This window comes from Sus scrofa, chromosome 18 (assembly GCF_000003025.6).
Source record: "Sus scrofa isolate TJ Tabasco breed Duroc chromosome 18, Sscrofa11.1, whole genome shotgun sequence".
In the NCBI taxonomy this organism is placed as follows: domain Eukaryota; kingdom Metazoa; phylum Chordata; class Mammalia; order Artiodactyla; family Suidae; genus Sus; species Sus scrofa.
The window spans coordinates 13,708,588-13,730,750 of record NC_010460.4 but is presented as its reverse complement, the minus strand read 5'-3'; the positions used below and the strand labels follow the sequence as shown (position 1 = coordinate 13,730,750).

The 22,163-nt window shown below is 38.9% G+C and overlaps 1 protein-coding gene across 4 annotated transcripts in view; it reads left to right on the top strand.

Moving 5' to 3' along the window:
• Nucleotides 1-22,163, top strand: part of NUP205 (nucleoporin 205) — a 103,473-nt gene that overhangs the window by 47,023 nt on the left and 34,287 nt on the right. For all 4 annotated transcript variants that reach the window (XR_002340483.1, XM_021079230.1, XM_021079228.1 and 1 more), the window contains 11 exons: nt 153-234; nt 492-656; nt 990-1,114; nt 2,247-2,361; nt 5,293-5,442; nt 6,567-6,638; nt 7,122-7,279; nt 7,801-7,881; nt 8,645-8,836; nt 9,917-10,184; nt 10,281-10,379. Coding sequence is in view for 3 of the 4 variants with exons in the window: in XM_021079230.1 (XP_020934889.1) it covers nt 153-234; nt 492-656; nt 990-1,114; nt 2,247-2,361; nt 5,293-5,442; nt 6,567-6,638; nt 7,122-7,279; nt 7,801-7,881; nt 8,645-8,836; nt 9,917-10,184; nt 10,281-10,379 (1,507 nt within the window). In the remaining variant the exon portion in view is untranslated. The remainder of the gene's footprint in view (nt 1-152; nt 235-491; nt 657-989; nt 1,115-2,246; nt 2,362-5,292; nt 5,443-6,566; nt 6,639-7,121; nt 7,280-7,800; nt 7,882-8,644; nt 8,837-9,916; nt 10,185-10,280; nt 10,380-22,163) is intronic.

Here is a 22,163-nt window from a genome sequence, read left to right as displayed (position 1 = left end):
TGTAACTAAAACTTAAATATTTTCCATGGAACACATTTGCTTTTTTTCTTTATAATCAAATGTTTATAAATATATATCATATTATCCTAGTTTCTCTAATATTTAGAACCTTTTTATAATTTGTCATTTTAAAATCTTTATTTGAACTTCAGAGTATAAGTCAGAGGCTGATGGCTGGATTTGTAGAGTGTTTGGATAGTGAAGATATGGAAGAATTTGTACGTCTAGAAGAAGGTATGTCTTAGGTTGACCTTGACCTATATTTTTACTTTGTGAAAACTGTTGCATGTCTAGTGGCCATGTAAGAGAAATTAGAGAATTTGCTAGCATAAATGTATATAAGGCTTTTGGGAAACCTTTTAAATCTGAACTTAATATAATGTACTAAGCAAGTAAACTGAAACTAAAGAAAGCATGTTCTTTAGTTTCTAACTTATGTTAACTTTTTTTTGGTTTGTTTTGTAATATTGTTTTTTGATTTCCACATTAAGGATCAGAACTGGAAAAGAAATTAGCTGGAATCCGTCACGAAACAAGAATCCACATCTTGAATCTTCTCATCACCTCTTTGGAACGCAATCCACCCAATCTTGCTCTCTACCTATTGGGCTTTGAATTAAAGAAACCTGTCAGTACCACAAACCTGCAAGACCCAGGTACAGGCATAAGACACGTAGGCATTTGTTTCCTTTCATATTTATGTAACTGAATTCTGGGCTCATGGACTTGTTCGGTGAAAGAAAGAAATATTACGGGAAAGGTAGTGTGATGGGTCAATCTCAAGGACTTAGATCAGGTCTGGGCAAACTAAGCCTTAGAAAATTAGTATGCAACAAGTTTTCTGTATCAATTTTTTTTTTTTTCAATGTTTGAAAGGATGTTTACAGTAGAGTATATTTGGACAGAACTTAACTTTTATAAAGGTACTTTAAGGCTTTTAATGCCGAAATTTTAAAAGAGAAGCTGTGTTTCCTTTTGGTTTCATGCAGGAGTGTTAGGTTGCCCTCGGACATGCCTTCATGCCATCCTGAACATCTTGGAGAAAGGAACCGAAGGGAGGACAGGCCCGGTGGCGGTGAGAGAATCGCCTCAACTCGCCGAGCTCTGTTACCAGGTAGATGGAAGGCTGCTCTTGGTAGCCCTTAAGAGAAGCAGCTTAAGTCAGTGCTTGAATCCATCACAAATATGGAAGTATAACAGTTGAAATACTTTCACACTCAGGACCGAGTTGAAATGAGTTCATTTTGTAGTTTGACCAATCTTCATTCTTGGATAAAATCCAGAAAGGACAATCCCAAGATCTTGTATGTTGGATCTATGTTGATCACTTAAAAATAAGAGAAATTGGATGCATTTCAACGACGTAATGTAGAAACTTTCCAAGGATGCTGTGTTTCAAGTTATTTCTTTTTGGTGCAGAGAATTGTAGATTTGGGTCAGAAGACCTCTGCTTCCTATGTCTGCCCCTTAACTAGCTAAATTACCTTGGGCATGCCATGAAAGGGCCAGGGATCCAACCTGCAACCTCATGGGTACTCGTCAGGTTTGTTACCACTGAGCCACAACTGGAACTCCGTTTTGTGTTTTTTCCTAAGATTATGTTTCTAGACACAGATTTAATTTAGAACCAGTCATTGTTACTAGTTTTATAAAGCCACAGCAGAGAATTCCTTGATGACTCAGTAGGCTGGGGATCTGGTGTAGTCAGTGTTGTGGCTTGGGTTGCTACTGTGGTACGGTTCAGTCCCTGGCCAGGGAATATCCACATGCTGTGAGCGTGGCCAAGAAAAAAGTCACAGTGAATACTAGATAGGTGAACCATTGCTCTTTGCGAATACATAGGGTTAGATTCCTGCAAGAGATCTTCTAATCCCAACATTTTCATCAATTGATAAATATATAACTTGGTTTTTTGAAGTTACTTCAGAGTAATTTGCTACCAGTAATAGTTAAAATACTAAAATTCGTTAATTAAGTACATGTATATATATTAATATATTTAGGGTTATTTTAAGATTAGTCATTATCAGCATTCTCCAGGGTATTCCAATATAGTTTGAGTTAGTGCGCCAAGAACTGCTTGTAACTCTAACTTCTCTTTTATATGTGCGTATGTTTTTCTCTTTTGCTTGAGTTGCTGAAGGGTCTCAGTTTGCATTTAGTAGATTTCAGTTCACCTTTTGTCTTAAACTGTGTAATACGAAAAGATGATTTCGAAAGATTCTTATTTTATTATAATTCTTTAGGTGATATATCAGTTATGTGCATGCTCTGATACATCTGGTCCTACTATGAGATACTTGAGAACCAGCCAGGATTTCTTATTTTCTCAGTTGCAACATTTACCATTTTCTAACAAAGGTAGGATGTTATTTTCTCTTATTATTGAAACAAATTTGTGAAATCTTTGTTGACTGATTTTAATTTTTTAACACTTAGGGGTAGCAGTTTTAGAATTTGTGGAATTCTGTTCTCATTTTTTTTACTTTGCTTGTGTGTTACTTTGGGTTGCTTTTACAGTTTGCTTGAGAAAATGTTTTAATTGCCAGCAATATTTTTAAATGGCCTGTTTAAGGATGGAATTTGATCCTTTTACTAACAAATAAAATGTTTAAATTGTGTTAAAGGAATAAGCAAATATTTATATAAGAAGTTTTGAAAGTTTAGATTTTTTTTTTTTTTTTTTTGTCTTTTGTCTTTTTGTCTTTTGTTGTTGTTGTTGTTGCTATTTCTTGGGCCGCTCCCACGGCATATGGAGGTTCCCAGGCTAGGGGTTGAATCGGAGCTGTAGCCACCGGCCTACGCCAGAGCCACAGCAACGCGGGATCCGAGCCGCGTCTGCAACCTACACCACAGCTCACGGCAACGCCGGATCATTAACCCACTGAGCAAGGGCAGGGATCGAACCCGCAACCTCATGGTTCCTAGTCGGATTCGTTAACCACTGCGCCACGACGGGAACTCCGAAAGTTTAGATTTTTTTGAGTGAAAATTGTTTCAGTAAGCATCTTTACTTTTGTTTCTTTTGTATATATTGAAACTAATTCAGGCCTTGAAATGAAAAATAGGCAACTAATTATGGTGGAAGCTATGTATAACTTTAGTTTATTGACATGATCAACAGAATTATTTCAGGCAATGTATATTTTATAGGATCCTATTTTACAGAATTTTCTTTTTGACGAATTTTTAACAGTTTTCAGAGTTCATGTTATATCCAGACAATAGTGGTTTTATTGAGTTTTTAGGGTTTTTTTTTTTTGCTTTTTACTTACTTTATTTTATTTTTTGTCATTTTAGGGCTTTACCTGCGGCATACAGAGGTTCCCAGGCTAGGGGTCGAATCAGAGCTGTTGCTGCCAGCCTACGCCACAGCCGCAGCAATGCCAGATCCAAGCCGTGTCTGCAATCTACGCCACAGCTCATGGCAACACCAGATCCTTAACCCACTGAGTGAGGTCAGGGATCAAACCTGTATCCTCATGGGTGCTAGTCAGATTCATTTCCCCTGAGCTACGATGGGAACTCCCTTATTTATTTATTTATTTTGCTTTTTAGGGCTGCACCTGCGGCATATGGAAGTTCCCAGGCTCAGGGTCAAATCAGAGTTGCAGCGGCCGGCCTACACCACAAACCTAGCAATGCAGTATCCGAGCTGCATCTTCGACCTACACCACAATCCACAGCAACACCAGTTCCTTAACCCACTGAGCAAGGCCAGGGATCAATCCCGCATTCTCATGGATGCTAGTCAGGTTTGTTACTGCTGACTGAGCCACAATGGGAACTCCCCTTATTTACTTCTTTTAATTAAAAAATTGTTGTACATTTTATGAATTATAGTTGATTTATTGACTTTTTTAAAGTTTATTTTGCATCATTTTATGTTTTAGGAATTCTTGACTCAGATTTCATAATAGATTTCCATTAGTAGTAACTATCAGCTTCTTTTCAGAGTATGGTATAAGAGACTGTTGGGAATTATCTATTGGCAAAAGTGTTCCCTTCATTTTTGTAATAAGTGTACTTTATTTTTAGCCTTAAGATTTTGTTTATAAGGTTTTTGAGAAATGCTTTTTTCCACCTAATTTGTTAATACTTTGCCTATTATGGTACCTACTTTTTAAAAATTAATCTATCTAGTTTTGCTTGTAATTATTTGTTTCCGTCTTTTTTAAAATTGTAGTTGATTTACAGTGTTACTCCATTCTCTGCTGTACAGCATAGTGACCCAGTCATACATACATACATGTACATATGTGTATATATATATATATACACACACACATTCTTTTTTCTTCTTTCATACTATTTCCAATCATGTTCTATCCCAAGAGATTGGATATAGTTCCCTGTGCTGTACAGTAAGACCTCATTGCTTATCCATTCTAAATGTAATAGTTGGCTTGTAATTAGTAGTAGTAGTACTAATGTAGTAGTTTGCTTGGTAGTAGTAGTAGTACTAGTACTAGTACTAATATAGTAGTTTGCTTGTAATTATTATTATTAGTAGTAGTACTAATGTACTAGTTTGCTTGTAATTAGTAGTAGCAGTAGTAATAGTAGCAGCAGCAGCAGCAGTAGTAGTGTTTGGGAGTTCCCCAGTGGCTCAGAGGGTTAAGGATACAGCGTTATCACTGCTATGGCGCTGGCTCAGTCCCTGGCCTGGGAATTTCTCTATGCTGCAGGTGTGGCCAAAAAGAAAAAAGAAATTCTTCAAAGCAGTGTTTGGTGAATTTTATGTTTATAAAACTGTTATAGTTTAGGACTTCAAAGCCAGGCATATTAAAATAATATTGCATTCAAAAACTTCTACTGTATAAGTGATTCCCAACCCTAATTGTATATTAGACCAAATGTCCTTGATAATCTTAAGACATCATAATTTATTTTAGTTTCTGAAAATCTATTTGTTTTCTGAAATAAAAATCAGATTTTATGATAGTTTGTTTTTTAAACAAGTTAAGTATTTGAGAATTACTTGGGTTTTCTTTTTAAGTATTAAATTGTTAATATCAAAATATGACAGACTCAGACATTGCTAGATCTATGTGAGATTATTCTGGCAACAGAAACTTGATTCTTTTTTGTTTTTCAGTTAATTTTGCTCAGCTTTCATAGACATATTCTAGCTGATTTTTTTCTCCCTTGGCACCTATTTCTTTCTTTTTTAATTTTCCAGAGTGATAAATTATTATGGTGCCAGTTCCATAAGTTATTGACTGTGTTACATGGGAGAATAGCTGTTTTTATGTTACACTAGGAAACTAAACATATATGTTTAAATTCCAGAATATGAAATCTCTATGCTGAACCAGATGTCATGGCTGATGAAGACGGCCTCAATAGAACTAAGGGTAACTTCTCTGAATCGCCAAAGGTCACACACCCAGAGGCTCCTGCACCTCTTACTGGATGACATGCCAGTGAAACCATACTCAGGTGAACATGTGAACGTTGGCATTTGTTTTGTTGTGCTGCTGACTGGTGTGTGCGAATGCAAGCACAAATCTGAATCTTGTGCCTAGTTAAGTGATTGTAGGACCAACAAGTTCTTTTTTGCTTTTAGATTTTTTTCCTTAAAACACAAAATTTAAAAATCACCCATAATTGCCATTTTATTATTGTTTAAAGCATTCACATTTTTCTGTATTCATATATACCGATATGCAGTGGAGTTGGCCACATGGAGCCAACATGACCCAAGATAGTCTACTATGTACTTTAGATGCAAATTAAGCAGAAGCTTTTCTATTCATCTCACTGGCAGGATTGGGTCCTGCTTCTTTTGGAGTTCTGATTATCCTCTTCACAGTTGTGAAGTGGATCTCATAGAGATGGGAAGAATTAGATGAATGTTGTTGAGAAGTCCTCATCATCTTTGCAGTTACTATTCACTTGCAAGGGGCTCTTTGACCTAGAAACAAAGACATGGAAATAAAATACTTTATGTTTGTTATTTCCATATAAATTTTATGAGAGTGTTTTTTTTTTATTTTTTTAAAAGTAAAAGTATAGTTGGTTTACCATGTTGTGCCAATTTCTGCCATTCAGCAAAGTGACTTAGTCATACATATATACATTGTTTTTTTTTTAATATTACTTTCCACCATGATCTATCCCAGGAGATTGGATATCGTTCCCTGTGCTATACAGTAGGACCTTGTTGTTTATCCATTCTGAGTAATAGTTTGCATCTACCAACCCTGAACTCCCAGTCCATCCCACTCTCCCTCCTCCTGCTTGGCAACCACAGGTCTGTTCTCTATGTCTGTAAATCTGCTTCTGTTTAGCGGATAGGTTCATTTGTGCCATGTTTTAGATGCCACGTGTAAGTGATATCACGTGGTATTCATTTGTCTTTCTCTTTCTGATTTACTTCACTTAGTATGGTAATTTCTAGTTGCATCCATGTTGCTACGAATGGCATTATTTCATTCTTTTTTTTATGGCTGAGTCTGAAGTTAGAATTTTTAAATCTAGCCATTTTAGAGAGTGAGCACTTTCCTTGTTGGGACCAGAGTGTGTTGTTCTTTTTCTGATCTGTTTTACTGATGCTCCAGCAGATGGGGAAGGAGGATTAGAAGATGAAAATAGGTCTGTCTCTGGGTTCCTGCACTTTGACACTGCTACCAAAGGTAAAGTCTTCTGAATTTGTAATAAGCTTGTACATGTGTATGTATTAAATGGCTGAAAATTTCAAGAGGTAATTCATTTCTGTATCTGCAAATTCTGAATTGATGTAGAAAAGTTATATAAAGAATTGTCATTGAAAAAGAATTTTTTAAAATAACTAGGAAGATAGGATGGGGAAAAGTATTTTTGCGAATGAATGTATTAGAAATAAAATCCGGAGTTCCCAGGGGGCCCAGCAGTTAAGGATCTGGCATTGTCACTCTCTGGCATGGGTTCGATCCCTGGCCTGGGAAATTCCGCATGCCATGAGTAAAGCCAAAGGTGAAATAAAAAAATAAAATCCAATTTAGATTTCAACAGTTTTCAGTTTCCACACTGATTCCCTTTCTGAACATGGTTCTGTCTTTGAGATTGAGCTGAATATAGTGGTTAGCTTTTCTCCTCGGTGTCCCAAGTAGAATTGAACTACTTTTTATTATTTCTAGTACGTCGAAAAATTCTCAGTATTCTTGACTCCATTGACTTCAGTCAGGAGATCCCTGAGCCTTTACAGTTGGATTTCTTTGATCGAGCCCAGATTGAACAAGTAATCGCTAACTGTGAACACAAGAATTTACGGGGACAGACAGTCTGCAATGTCAAGGTGAGCATTGCTTTAGAGCGTGTACAGTATCAAGTGGTTCAGACTTTGAGTTTTTAGGAAAAAAATATAATTTTTTTTTTCCTAATAGAGATAGTGATTTATTGGACTGTGGCATTTACTTGTCAAACAGCCAGGAAAGCAAACCGAATAGGCCACACTAACTTTACCTCTTTAAAAGATTCCCTGTCACCTTCCTCTTAGTAATCATGCCACCCAGCTCTAAGTGTGGAGTGGTTTTAACTCTTTAACTCCCTACCACCTAAATGGCAGTGAACTCCCTAGTAGGAAGAGGATATCCTGTGCATTTGCCCTAATTTACCTGCTGCAGAGGCTCTTTGGGACCACTCTCTGGAAGGTGAGGGATGCCCACTGTTCTTGACTAGAAACTAGACAGTGCCATTGTTAGATTGTAAGTAAAGATAGTTGCAACTTTTCACCGTAGGGCAGTTTATAGTAATTGCTAGGTTACTGTTCTACCAGTAGAACTGGTCTTATTTTTCTCTCTTTTCTCAATTATATAGCTTCTTCATAGAGTTCTTGTTGCTGAAGTAAATGCCCTTCAGGGTATGGCAGCCATAGGACAGAGACCTCTTCTAATGGAGGTAAGCCCTGTTGAGTATGTATTAGTTTTAACTTTTTAACTACTTAAACTAAATTGCCAGTTAGAAGGCAAACCATTTCATTGATTTCTAGTTCATTATTAGAAAACTACTTAAAAAATTAAACTTGAATAGAATCTTTCGCTTTTGACTTTTTAACTGTTAAAAGTTGAATTAGACATTAAAAGTTAATGCCTGGGTACCAGAAAAAATAGCATCTTTTCTGCTAAGTTAGTTGAGGATTTATAACCTGTCCATACTGTATGATGGATTTCACTTGCTCCCTGTCCGTCAGGGAAGAGAGATTCATTTGTCATCACAAATGGGGAGGTAGGGTAAGAGGTCAGGTGGGAAGAAGCACATACATGGGAGCTCAGCTGGCTAGGCCAAAGCAAGAGGCAGAGCCATCAACATGCCGTTGAAACTGGGTTTTAGGCAACTAACTCTAGTGCTCCAGAGTAAGATAAGTAAACAGTTAAAAGAAGACAGAATAAGAAACTCATTTCCACCCACATCACTTCTGTCTCCTGCCTTACACACACACACACACACACACACACACACACTACACAGCCTTATGTATTATTTTTCATGCTCCGGCCACCAGTATAACATGAAAAATCATTTGTTGACTGCCATGCATGTGTTTCCTAAGTATACTATATATATTTTCAGTTTAGCTGACAGAATTAAAATTCGGAACCTGTTAGGAAAAGACATTATTTGCCTCTGTGTTAACCTTGCAATTCAATTTCTGCGGCTTTAGGAGATCAGCACTATTCTTCAGTACGTGGTAGGAAGAAACAAATTGCTGCAGTGTCTTCATGCAAAACGGCATGCGCTGGAGTCATGGAGGCAGCTGGTAGAGATCATACTGACAGCTTGTCCCCAGGACCTAATTCAGGCAGAAGATCGACAACTGATTATTCGTGATATTTTACAAGATGTGCATGATAAGGTGGTAACCATGCCTCCTAAATTGTTTTATACAGCCGAATACATATTTATACCATTGAAACATAGTTTGCCACTCCTTTTTTTCCATTTTAGATTGGGAGTAAATAGAGTTGTGCAACACCACTGTTAAGACTTTCCTTGAGAAAGGTCCTAACTTTGTACACTAATCGCTCTCAACCAGAGTGTGTATCAGAATTTTCTAGGGAGCTTTTTAAAAATATACATGACAGGAGTTCCCGTCGTGGCTCAGTGGTTAACGAATCTGACTAGGAACCATGAGGTCGCGGGTTCGATCCCTGGCCTTGCTCAGTGGGTTAAGGATCCGGTGTTGCCGTGAGCTGTGGTGTAGGTTGCAGACGCGGCTTGGATCCCTCGTTGCTGTGGCTCTGGTGTAGGCCAGTGGCTACAGCTCCGATTGGACCCCTAGCCTGGGAACCTCCATATGCCGCAGGAGCAGCCCTAGAAAAAGACAAAAAGACAAAAAAAAAAAAAAAAAAAAAAAAAAAATATATATATATATATATATATATATATATATATATACACATGACAGATTCTACCCTAGACGTGGTGAGACATTATTTTAATTTCCTTAAAAATCTCTAGGGAATTCTGATAGGAATCTCTTCTAGTTAAGAACATGTTACCCAGCAATTTAAATTTCCTTCTGTGGGAGTTCCTGTCGTGGCGCAGTGGTTAACGAATCCGACTAGGAACCAGGACGTTGCGGGTTCAACCCCTGCCCTTGCTCAGTGGGTTAAGGATCCGGCGTTGCTGTGAGCTGTGGTGTAGGTCGCAGACACGGCTCGGATCCCACATTGCTGTGGCTGCGGTGTAGACCAGCAGCCACAGCTCTGATTAGACCCCTAGCCTGGGAACCTCCATGTGCCGCGGGAGCAGCCCAAGAAATAGCAAAAAAAAAAAAAAAAGACAAAAAAAAATAAATTTCCTCCTGTGCATTAGCCTTTATTTTCTTTGAACAATGCAATTCTATTCTTAAGTTCTTATGGTAGTTGAAAAGCTAAATGTATAAGACATGTTCATGACTGTAGCTGAAAGCAGATCCTCTTTCTGCTTTTAGATCCTCGATGATGAAGCCGCACAGGAGTTAATGCCAGTGGTAGCAGGTGCCGTGTTCACCCTGACCGCTCACCTAAGCCAAGCCGTTCGCACAGAACAGAAGCAACCGTTAGTCTTGGGACCTGGAGAGGCCCATTATGCTTTTATGCTTGATAGCTCTTTCACCTCACCTCCGCCAGCGGAGAACCCTGTGGTGGGGTTTGCTTCTATTGGAGATTCTTCACTTCACATCATATTGAAGAAACTCTTAGACTTCATTTTGAAGACAGGTTTTTTCATCTAAATTTTCTATAAATTGCAACTTCTGTATTCGCTATAACTTTAATTTGAAAAAAGGTTTTTACTCTCCTACTCTTTTTTCTTAGGTGGTGGGTTCCAGCGAGTGAGGACACACCTGTATGGCTCTCTGCTGTATTACTTACAGATTGCCCAGAGACCAGATGAACCAGACACCTTAGAAGCAGGTAGAATTAGATTTCTAATCTTTTCTGGTTTTAGGGATTGGTTACTTTAATTTCTTAAAAAAATCACTTTTTCATCAGCTATAATAAATGAGTGTTTATGGAATCATTGAAGTGCTTACTCTAGGAGTTCCCTTTTGGCACAGTAGATTAAGGATCTGGCATTGTCACTGTAGTGGCTCAGGTTGCTGCTGTAGCACAGGTTCAGTCCCTGGCCTGAGAACTTCCACATACTACGGGCACAGCCCCCCGCCCCCCCCAAAAAAGGTGCTTACTCTAAAGTCAAGTGTTCTTAGTTCTAAAATTGTGACAATCGTACAAGACTAATGTGAAAACAAAGCACCCTCAAATATTATTTTTGGTTATATTTTTTTGTAATACTCTCACCTGTGGTCCCATTGAACAATATATATAATACATACCTAGTTGTAACTTTTAAAATTGCTCATTATTCCATAGTATGGAAGTAACATTTAATCATTTGCCTTATTCAGAAGCACTTAATTTGTTTCGAATTTTTTACTGTCACAAAAATTCTGAATCAAGTATTTTATAAGCCCGTATATTTCTCAAAGAAGATACCTCATTTCCATATGAAAGAGTGTGCATATTTTTGCTTTAATAGATTCTACCAAATGGACCTCTACCAGTTTAAACTCTCATCAATAGTGTACATATGTATTTTTGTACTAATGGGAGGTTTTTCTTGGATAGATTACAAGAAATAGAATTTCTTGTTTGAAAGATCTGTGTGTTTAAAATAGTTGTAAATCTGCTATCTAAACTGTAGTTAGCATTTTTAATTAAGAATGATAATGTGAGAGTTCCCATCGTGGAGCAGCAGAAAAGAATCTGACTAAGAACCATGAGGTTGCAGGTTCGATCCTTGGCCACACTCAGTGGGTTAAGGATCCAGTGTTGTCGTGAGCTGTGGTGTAGGTTGCAGATGTGGCTTGGATCCTGCGTTGCTGGCTGTGGTATAGGCCAGCAGCTATGGCTCCGATTTGACCCCTGGCCTGGGAACCTTCATATGCCACAGGTGCAGCCTTAAAAAGCAAAAAAAAAAAAAAAAAAAAAAAGAATAATAATATGGATTCTCCTGTCTCCACATATTGAAAATGTTTTTAACTATTCAAGAGACCAGTTATAGTATTCTCTGCCAGAGTTACTCTTCTATTTAAGAACTTGTAAGCACCATCTCCTTGTCTCTTTCTGAGAACTTTTATGAGCATTTGTTATTTTGTACACAAATTCTTAAAAACCACTTTGTGTGTAAGACTCACATTATCTCATACTATTTTTAACTGGCTATATATTTTTGCATACTATAATCCTTAGAAGGATATATTTATAGAAATGTCCTACCAGCTTAAATAATGCACAAAAATGTTTTTAGGGGCCTTAAAAATAAAAAAGTATTTCAAGAGTTCCCTTGTGGCGCAGTGAGTTAAGGATTTGACATTGTCACTGCAGTGGCTCAGGATGCTGCTATGCTGCTGTGGCACGGGTTTAATCCCTGGCCCTGGAACTTCCACATGCTGTGGGTGTGGCCCCCCCCCCCACAAAAGAAAGAGTAATTCAGAGGAACTTTTTAAACAAATAGGAGGTTGTTATTTTTTTTTTTAAGAGAGTATTGGGGATTTCACTCCCTACTCTCTTCTGCCGACACACCTCCCCTATTTTCCTCTTGACGAAAACAATTTAATATTGTATTTAGTTGAATTGAAAAAAAAACACCACTTAACCACTAGGTGGAGCTCTGCATGGTGTGTAGAACTCATTATCAAGATGTGGTAAAAGCAATGTGATCATAAAAGAAAATTCTCCTTTGTTTTTGATTTTCAAATGATCTATATTTTAGAGCAGTTTTATCCCTTAATTAGTATTTCTTAATTACTGCTTTTTTTGACTTGTTTTAAATAACAAAGTACTTTATTCCCTAGATAATAGTTTCTTTAAGTTTTAAATTAGAAATATTAAAACTTGGAGTTCCTGTTGTGGCTCAGTTGTAACGAACCGGACTAGTATCCATGAGGATGTGGGTTCGATTCCTGGTCTCGCTCAGTGGGTCAGGGATCCAGCATTGCCATGAGCTCTGGTGCAGGTGGCAGACACCGCTTGGATCTGGTGCTGCTGTGGCTGTGGCCTAGGCCTGCAACTGAAGCTTCTATTCGACCCCTAGTCTGGGAACTTCCATATGCCACAGGTGTGGCCCTAAAAAGACAAATAAATAAATAAATAAATATTAAATCTACAAGTTCCTGTTGTGGCTAAGCGGGTTAAGGACCCAGCACTGTCTCTGTAAGGATGCAGGTTTTATGCCTGCCTTGCTCAGTGGGTTAAGGACCTGGCGTAGTCTTAATTTCTTTTTGATCTGTTTTTTAAACTCTAGAATTATAAAATATTTCATACTTAAAAACAGATTGGTAATGACAAAGATACACATTTTCCAGCTTATTTTTAATCTCAGTAAAAGTGTATAAAGCCAACCCATGAAGTTAAGTGAACACCTTAGTGTAGAGGATACAGTGCATCCTTCTTCGTCAGATTTCCATGAAGTTAGCCCTTTGGAAATTTTTTGTTGTAATTTCAGTAAAATGGATTATATTGTTTTTAAAACATTCATTTTAACTTTCCATTTTCTAGGATGTTCAACTTTATAATTGATTGATATAGCACTATGGAAGATACCAGTTTAAATTCTTAATTTTGAAATTGTTTAAATTGTTGCAGTTTTAAGCACTTATCAATTTTATCATATATCCTATTTTCATTTAAACTGGTTTTTCTTTTTTCTAAGTAAGAATTAAGAATTAGAGTACAAATGAGGAATTTTTTTGCTCTGCCCATGATTCTTTTGGGCTGTTATAACTCTTGATGGAGAATATTCTTGTTCTTTGTTTATGAAACCATAGTATCCATTCACTTTTTTGAAAGGAAATAAGATTAGAAAAGATAACCTCTTGTCATTATTAAATTTTTGAAAATCCTGTCATGAGGTCTTCAATTTTTATGGTCTAGTCGTTAGTGTGATCTAGAATTATAATACAAGTACACCTATGGTTTAGTTATAAAGTGTTGGGACTGAAAGGATTTCATAGAGCATCTTACATGCTATTGACTCTGTTCTTTTGAATTAAGCTCCAGTAAGTGATTTTAAAACACTAGATACAGGTATATGTGTCTGTAGTATGTGCAGGCTTTTTGCTTAATGTGAATTTAGATATGCATTTCTCACTATTGCTTTTATTTATTTATTTTTACAACCTGAGTCATGTCCTAGAACCTGTGAACCTGACTAAAAATTAATAATCAAGTATTTAAAAAATCTTTTAGCTTTTATTTTTTATTTCAAAATAAATATTGATTGTAGGAAATTTAGAACGTACTAATAAACAAAAGGAAGAGAGAAGTCACACATTCTACCCTTCTAAAATAACTATGAGGACATTTTGGTTATAGCCAACCATCTTTTTGTATTGATTTTTATCTTCCCTTTTCTTTCTACTTTCTATTTTATTAGCTTTTTCCACCTCATTAAATAAAATTTTAATTTTTTTGTCTTTTTAGGGCCTTATCTGAGGCATATGGAAGTTCCCAGGCTAGGGGTGAAATCTGAGCTGTGCTGGCCTGCACCACAGCTCACAGCAACACTGGATCCTTAACCCACTGAGTGAGGCCAGGGATCTAACCTGGGTCCTCAGGGATACTAGTTGGGTTCATTACTGCTGAGCCACAACGGAAACTCCATAAATAACATTTTTTTCCTGTTTTTTATTTTTATTTTTTTTAATATAATGATTTTTAATTTTTTTCACTATAGCTGGTTTACACTGTTCTGTCAATTTTGTACTGTACAGCATGGTGACCCAGTTACACATATATGTATACATTCTTTTTTCTCACATTATCATGTTCCATCATAAGTGACTAGACATAGTTCCCAAATGCTACACAGCAGAATCTCATTGCTAATCCATTCCAAAGGCAATAGTCTGCATCTCTTAACACCAAGTTCCCAATCCTTCCCACTCTCTTCCCCCTCCCCCTTGGCAACCACAAGTCTGTTCTCCAAGTCCATGATTTTCTTTTCTGTGGAAAGGTTCATTTGTGCTGTATACTAGATTCCAGATCTAAGTGATTGCATATGGTATTTTTCTTTTTCTTTCTGACTTCATTCATTCAGTTGTAAGAGTCTCTAGTTTCATTCATGTTGCTGCAAATGGCATTATTTTGTTCTTTTTTATGGCTGAATAGTATTCCATCATGTATATATACCACGTCTTCCTAATCCAGTCATCTGTCAGTGGACATTTGGGTTGTTACCTTGTCTTGGTTATTGTGAATAGTGCTGCAAAGAATGCACGGGTGCACGTCTTTTTCAAGGAAAGTTTTGTCTGGATATATGCCCAAGAGTGGGATTACTGGGGCATATGGTAGTTCTATGCATAGTTTTCTGAGGTACCTCCATACTGTTCTCCATAGTGGTTGTACCAGCTTACATTCCCATCAACAGTGCAGGAGGGTTCCCTTTTTTCCACACCCCCTCCAGCATTTGCTATTTGTGGACTTATTAGTGATTGTCATTCTGACTTGTGTGAGGTGGTATCTCATAGTTTTGATTTGCATTTCTCTAACAATCAGTGATGTTGAGCATTTTTTCATGTGCTTGTTGGCCATCTGTACATCTTCATTGAAGAACGGTCTAGTCAGGTCTTTTGCCCATTTTTCCATTGGGTTGCTGGCTTTTTGCTGTTGCGTTGTAGACGTTGTTTGTATATTTTAGAGATTAAGCCCTTGTCAATTGCATCATTTGAAACTATTTTCTCCCATTCTGTAAGCTGTCTTTTTGTTTTCTTTTTGGTTTCCTTTGCTGTTCAAAAGCTTGTCAGTTTGATGAGGTCCCATTGGTTTATTTTTGCTTTTATTTCTGCTGCTTTGGGAGACTGACCTGAGAAAACGTTTGTAAGGTTGATGTCAGAGAATGTTTTGCCTATATTCTCTTCCAGGAATTTGATGGTGTCTTGTCTTATATTTAAGTCTTTAAGCCATTTTGAGTTTATTTTTGTGCATGGTATGAGGGTTTGTTCTAGTTTCATTGGTTTGCATGTTGCGGTCCAGGTTTCCCAGCAATTCTTGCTGAATAGACTGTCTTTTTCCCGTTTTATGTTCTTGCCTCCTTTGTCAAAGATTAATTGACCGTAGGTGTCTGGGCTTATTTCTGGGTTCTCTATTCTGTCCCATTGGTCTGTATGTCTGTTTTGGTACCAGTACCACACTGTCTTGATGACTGTGGCTCTGTAATATTACCTGAAGTCTGGGAGAGTTATGCCTCCTGTTTGGTTTTTGTTCCTCAGGATTGCTTTGGCAATTCTGGTTCTTTTGTGGCTCCATATAAATTTTTGGATTGTTTGCTTTAGTTCTGTGCAAAATGTCATGGGTAATTTGATAAGAATTGCACTGACTCTGTAGATTGCTTTGGGTAGTATGGCCATTTTTACAATATTAATTTTTCCAACCCAGGAGCATGGAATATTTTCCATTTCTTTACATCTTCTTTAACTTCCTTGATTAATGTTTTATAGTTCTTAGCATGTAAGTGTTTCACCTCCTTGGTCAGGTTTATTCTCAGGTATTTGATTTTTCGGGGTGCAATTTAAAAAGGTATTGTATTTTTGTATTCCTTTTCTAATATTTCATTGTTAGTATACAGAAATACAACTGATTTCTGAATGTTAATCTACTTTGCTGAATTCGTTGATAAGTTGATGTAGTTTTGGGGTTGAGTCCTTAGGGTTTTCTATATATAGTATTATGTCATCTGCATACAGTGACAATTTTACCTCTTCTCTTCCTATTTAGATTCCTTTTATTTCTTTTGTTTGTCTGATTGCTGTGGCTAGGACTTCCAATACTATGTTGAATAACAGTGGCAAGAGTGGGCATCCTTATCTTGTTTCAGATTTTAGCAGGAAGGCTTTCAGCTTTTCTGCATTGAGTATTATATTTGCTATGGGTTTGTCATAAATGGCTTTTATTATGTTAAGGTATGTTCCCTCTATACCCACTTTGGTAAGAATTTTGACCATGAATGGATGTTGTATTTTGTCAAATGTTTCTCCACATCTATTGAGATGATCATGTGGTTTTTGACTTTTCTTTTGTTAATGTAGTGTATGATGCTGATTGATTTGTGTATCTTGAACCATGCTTGTAAACCTGGGTTGAATCCCACCTGGTTGTGGTGTATGATCTTTTTTATATGCTGTTGGATTCAGTTAGCTAAAATTTTGTTGAGAATTTTTGCGTCTGTATTCATCAAAGATATTGGCCCATAGTTTTCTTTTTTGGTGGTATCTTTGTCTGGTTTTGGAATTAGGGTGATGGTCCTGTCATAGAATGTCTTTGGGAGTTTTCCTTCTTCTTCAACCTTTTGGAAAAGTTTAAGAAGGATGGGTATAAGTTCCTCTTTGTATGTTTGGTAGAATTCACCTGTTCTGGACTTTTATTTGTATTGAGTGTTTTTATGACATATTCAATTTCATTTCTAGCGATCGGTCTATTCAGTTGATCTGTTTCTTCTTGATTCACTTTTGGCAGGCTGTAAATCTCTAGAAAGTTGTCCATTTCTAGGTTGTCAAATTTGTTAGCAAACAATTGTTCATAGTATTCTTTCATGGTTTTTTGTATTTCTGTAGTATCTGTCGTGACTTCTCCTTTTTCATTTCTTATTTTGTTTATTTGGGTTTTTTCTCTCCTCTTCTTGGTGAGTCTAAGCAGAGGTTTGTCAATATTGTTTACCTTTTCAAAGAACTAGCTCTTCATTTTACTGTTTTTTTCTATTGTTTTTTTAATCTCTATTTTACTGATTTTCACTCTGATCTCTATGATTTCATTCCTTCTGTTGACTTTAGGTTTTGTTTGTTGTTCTTTTTCTAATTCATTTAGGTGGTGGATTAAGTTGTCAATTTGAAATTTTTCTTCTTTTTTGAGGAAGGCCTGGATCACTGTGAATTTCCCTCTGAGCACTGCTTTTGCAGCATCCCATAGATTTTGAGTGGTTGTGTCTTCAGTTTTTGTGAATGTAATGTTCAGTTTTGATTTGTGGTTGCCCTGTTTTTTAATCATGTTAAGCCCTTCCTATATCTGCTTGCTTTAGCCTGATAGTTATATAGGCTCAAACACATCATTAAAATAAAAAAAAGAATCTATATTTTCTTACTTTCCTTCCCCACATTGTATGATTTTGATGTCTTTTTTTTTTTTTTTAACATCTTTATGTTTATATCTGTATGCTGGCTTATTTAAGTGATTGCTTTCCAATTGTGGTTTCCTCCATCCTAATTCTTAATTCTTCTTATTTTTTTTTATTTTTATTTTTTTTTATTTAGGGAAGCCCTTTCAGTATTTCTTTTAGAATGGGTTTAGTATTGCTGTACTCCTTTAGCTTTTGTTTGTTGGAGAAATTCTTTATTTCCCCTTCTATTTTAAATGGTATTCTTTCTGGATACAGTATTCTAGGTTGCAGATTTTTTTCCCTTCATCACTTTAAACATATCTTGCCACTCCCTTCTGGCCCGTAGAGTTTCTGTAGAGAAATCAGCTGATAGCCATATGGAGGTTCCCTTATAATTAACACTTTGCTTTTCTCTTGCTGCTTTTAGAATCCTCTCTTTAACTTTTTGCCATTTTTACTATAATATGTCTTGGTGTGGGCCTGTTTGGGTTAACTTTGTGGCCCCCTGTGCTTCCTGCATCTTGATATTTAGATTTGGAAAGTTTTCAGACATAATTTCTTCAAATATATTTTCAATCCCCTTTTCTTTTTATTTTCCTTCTGGAATTCTCATCATGCATAGATTGGCCCACTTTATATTATCCTATAGGTCTCATATTGCTTTCACGTTTTTTCATTTGGTTTTCTGTCTGCTGTCCTGATTGGGTGATTTCCATTATTCTATCTTTCATGTCACTAATTCGTTCCTCTGCATTATTCAATCTGCTCTTTATTGCCTTTAGCTCAGTTTGCATCTCTGCAGATGAATTTTCTAGTTTTTCTTGGCTCCTCCTTATATTTTGTCGTTCCTTTCTAAAGGAGTCTGCGTTACTGTTCATATCTGCTCTTAATTCCTTGATATTCGGCCTTAATTCCTTCAGTATTTTTACTGTCTCCCTTTTGAACTCAGTGTCTGTCAGACTGCAGAGGTCTGTTTCATTGTTGACTCCTTTAGGTGAATTCTCCAGTTGCTTTAACTGGGAATGTTTTCTGGGAGCTTCTTCATCTTGATTGTGTTTTTCTGTGAGTTTGGGGAAGCCAAACTGTAGTCTTGTAAGGCTACTTCTATGCAAGAGCATCCGTTTGTATTTTTTTGGGGGGGTTACTATTTATTTTTGGTGTGGGAGTTTGAATATTTGCTGTCTCTTTCTTTGGTGTGAGCAGGCTCTTATCCCCAGGATGCTCAGTGTGTTTTCAGGGAGAAGGAGGCAATGGGTAGGGCCAGCAATCAGTGCCTGGATGCTGGGCTCTCAGCAGCAGCAAGGACCTGCAGGAAGGTGGCACAGTGTGCTCCTAGTTGCAGGGCCCTGGGAAGTGGTAAATGAGCTCTAGGCAGATCTATAAGGTGACCAGAACATTTGGTAGGAGCAGCAGCAGGGTGCGTGAGTTCCCAGGGGAGTGAGAGCAACAACAGCTAGTGTTTGATTGCAATGCCCTCCTCTGAGGTGATGGGAACCACAGGTGGTGCCTGTTCAGGGACCCCTAGTGGTAGTGGGCCAGGACTGCCTCTGGAGTCAGTGATAACTGTGGTGGTTTGACCCCGCCACCTGTAGACCTTGCATGAAACAACCCTTCTCACTTAGCCCACATAGGAGGTGCTGTACAGGCTGCTCCTAGTTGTAGGATCCTGGGAAGTGACAGAGGTCAAGTGTGTGGGTATTGCCGGGAGCATTTGGCAGTGGCAGCAGCAGGGCAGGTATGTTCCCAGGGTGCAAGAGCACCAATAGGTGGTGTTTGGTCACAGCACCCTCCTCTGTGGTGCCCTTGAGGTGAATGGGGCTGCAAGTGGTGTCTGTTCATGGATCCCTAGTGGTGGTGGGCCACTCCCACCTCTGGAGCCAGAGATAACTGTGGTGGTTTGCCCCTGCCACCTGTAGACACCTCATCCTGCTTAGCCCCCACAGGACGTGCTGCACAAGCTGCTTCTAGTTGCAGGTTCAGGGGTCCGTGAACAGACACCACTTGCAGCCCTGTTCATCCAGGGGAGCGAGAGCAGCAGGTGGTGTTTCGTCACAGTGTCCTTCTCTGTGGTGCCCGCTGAGGTGGGGCTGCAAGTGATTTTTGTTCAGGTATCCCCAGTGGCAGTGGGCCATGCCCACCTCTGGAGTCTGAGATAACTGCAGTGATGTGCCCCTGCCACCTGCAGACCATGCTAGGAGCACCCTGTCCCACTTAGCCCACGCAGGAGGTGCTACACCAGTTGCTCCTAGTTGTAGGGTCTTGGGAAGGGACAGTGACCAAGTGTCTGGGCACCACCCCGAATATTTGGCAGTGGCAGCTGTAGGGCGGTTTTGTTCCCAGGGGAGTGAGAGCAACAGCCTATGGCACCTGGTTGCAGTGCCCTCTTTTTTTCTTTTTTGCCAACCCCTGAGGTGACTGGGGTTGCAGGTGGAGCCCACTCACAGGCCCCCAGTGGTGGCAAGCCACGCTTCCTTCAGGCCTCCAAGACAACCGCCCCAGTCTGTCCCTGCCCCCTGTAGATTGTGCAGGAGGCACCTCGTCGCAGTTAGCCCCCTGACGCCACAGGAGGTGCCTGGCCACCGGCAGCCTGCACAAGAAGCGCCCAGTCTCTCCTAAAGGAGTGAGAGGCTTCTTGCTCCCTGCAGCCTGTGCCAGAGCCGCCCTGCCCACTCAGAGCCGGCGGGTGCCCACGCGCACACTCAGGTGCAGGGAGTTTTCTATGGCGTCCGCCGCTCCTCCTCGCCCTCGCCAATACTGGCGCCTTGCCTCTCCTGCAGGTCCGGACCTTCTCCCGGGTTCCCCCTGCTGTGGTGCACTGCTCCTTAGCCCCTTGGGTTGTCCGCACACAGCCAGCCCCAGGCCTCTCCCCAAGACTGACCTCCGGAGCCTGAGTCTCCGTGCCCAGCCCCCGCCGGAGCATCTCAGGCTGTGGTGTCCGGGCCGGTGGTGCAGACGATCTGTGCAGCTCTCACTCTGCTTTGCTGGTCTCAGTCCAGCTGCTGCGCTTTTCTCGGCGACTTTCAGGTCCCTCCGACTCAGCTGATCTTTCGGTCAGTTAGGTGGTTTCCCAGGATGTGGGTGCCTTTTCTCCTTCACGCCTCCCTCTCAGGATTGCTAGTCCCCTCCTGATTCCTTTTCTCTCTCTCTTTCTCTTTTGTTTTAGCCAGTTATGTCAAGAGTTTCTTGCCCTTTTTGGAGATTTAAGTTCTTCTGCCAGCATTCAGTTGATGTTCTGTGTGAGTCATTTTACATGTAGATTTGTTTTTTTGATGTTTTTGTGGGAGAAGGTGAGTGCAGCCTTTTACTCCTCTACCATCTTGCTCCGCCTCTAATACCATTTTTAATATCCCTAGATTTTACCACTTACGGACATACCATTATCTATTTAGCCTACCCATTTTTGGACATTTAGATTATTTCTAGCTTTCATAATACCAATGAAAATCAGTAATCATTTGGTGATTGATCATTTTCATTTGTTCCAGGAAGCAGGCTACATTAATTGTGTTCTTGTTTTCATACGGCTTATATCCTAGTAGAAATGGCAATATATGTATTTATAAAACACTAAGCTTTAAATTGGGTGATATAGACCAGATGCCAGCAAACTTTTTTTTTTTTCTGTCTTTTGTCTTTTTAGGGCCACACCCGCAGCACGTGGAGGTTCCCATGCTAGGAGTCCAATCAGAGCTGTAGCTGCTGGCCTACACCACAGCCACAGCAATGCCAAGTCCAAGCCGCATCTGCGACCTACACCACAGCTCACGGCAATGCCAGATCCTTTCCCACAACCTCATGGTTCCTAGTCAGATTCGTTTTCACTGTACCACGGTGGGAACTCTGCCAGCAAACTTTTTACATAAAGGGCCAGATAATGTTGTAAACTTTATGAGCCATATGCATTCTGTTGCAGCTACTCAACTCTGCCATTTTAATGCAAAAGCAGCCAGAGACATAAGCTGTGTTGCATTAAAATTTTATTTACAAAAACGGGTGGGGAACTTGCCACTGTGGCACAACAGGATCCCTGGGACACAGGTTTCAATCCCCAGCCCAGCACAATGGGTTAAGGATCTGGCATTGCTGCGGCTAAAAAAGGAAAAAAAAAAAACAAAAACAAAAACAGAAGCAAAATAGGTGGGAGATCATATTTTGCCTACTGGCCTCAGTTTGCCAACCCTGAAGTAAAATTACAAGTTTTATAAGAATTAGGAGGAGAAAGGAAATCGAGATTTTGGCTTAACTTTTCTGATTGGGTTGCATTTGGATAAGAATAAATGGAGAGCTTTTCAGGCAAGGCCCAAACTAGGAAGGAGTAAAGAATCAGGAAGATATCTTGGCCATAAGCAAGAGAGACGGTTGATGGAAAATAAAGCCCAAGTTGAAAGGGTAGGACCCTATTATTAATGACCTTGAAAATGAAACTGCAGTGTTAAAGCTAGTTGAATTAAGCAATAACCATTTAAAGTATTTAGATATGAAGAAGTTGGTGTTTAGGAATGTTTGTGAGACGGTGATTCATATGGTATGTTGGAAGAAGGGACAGATTG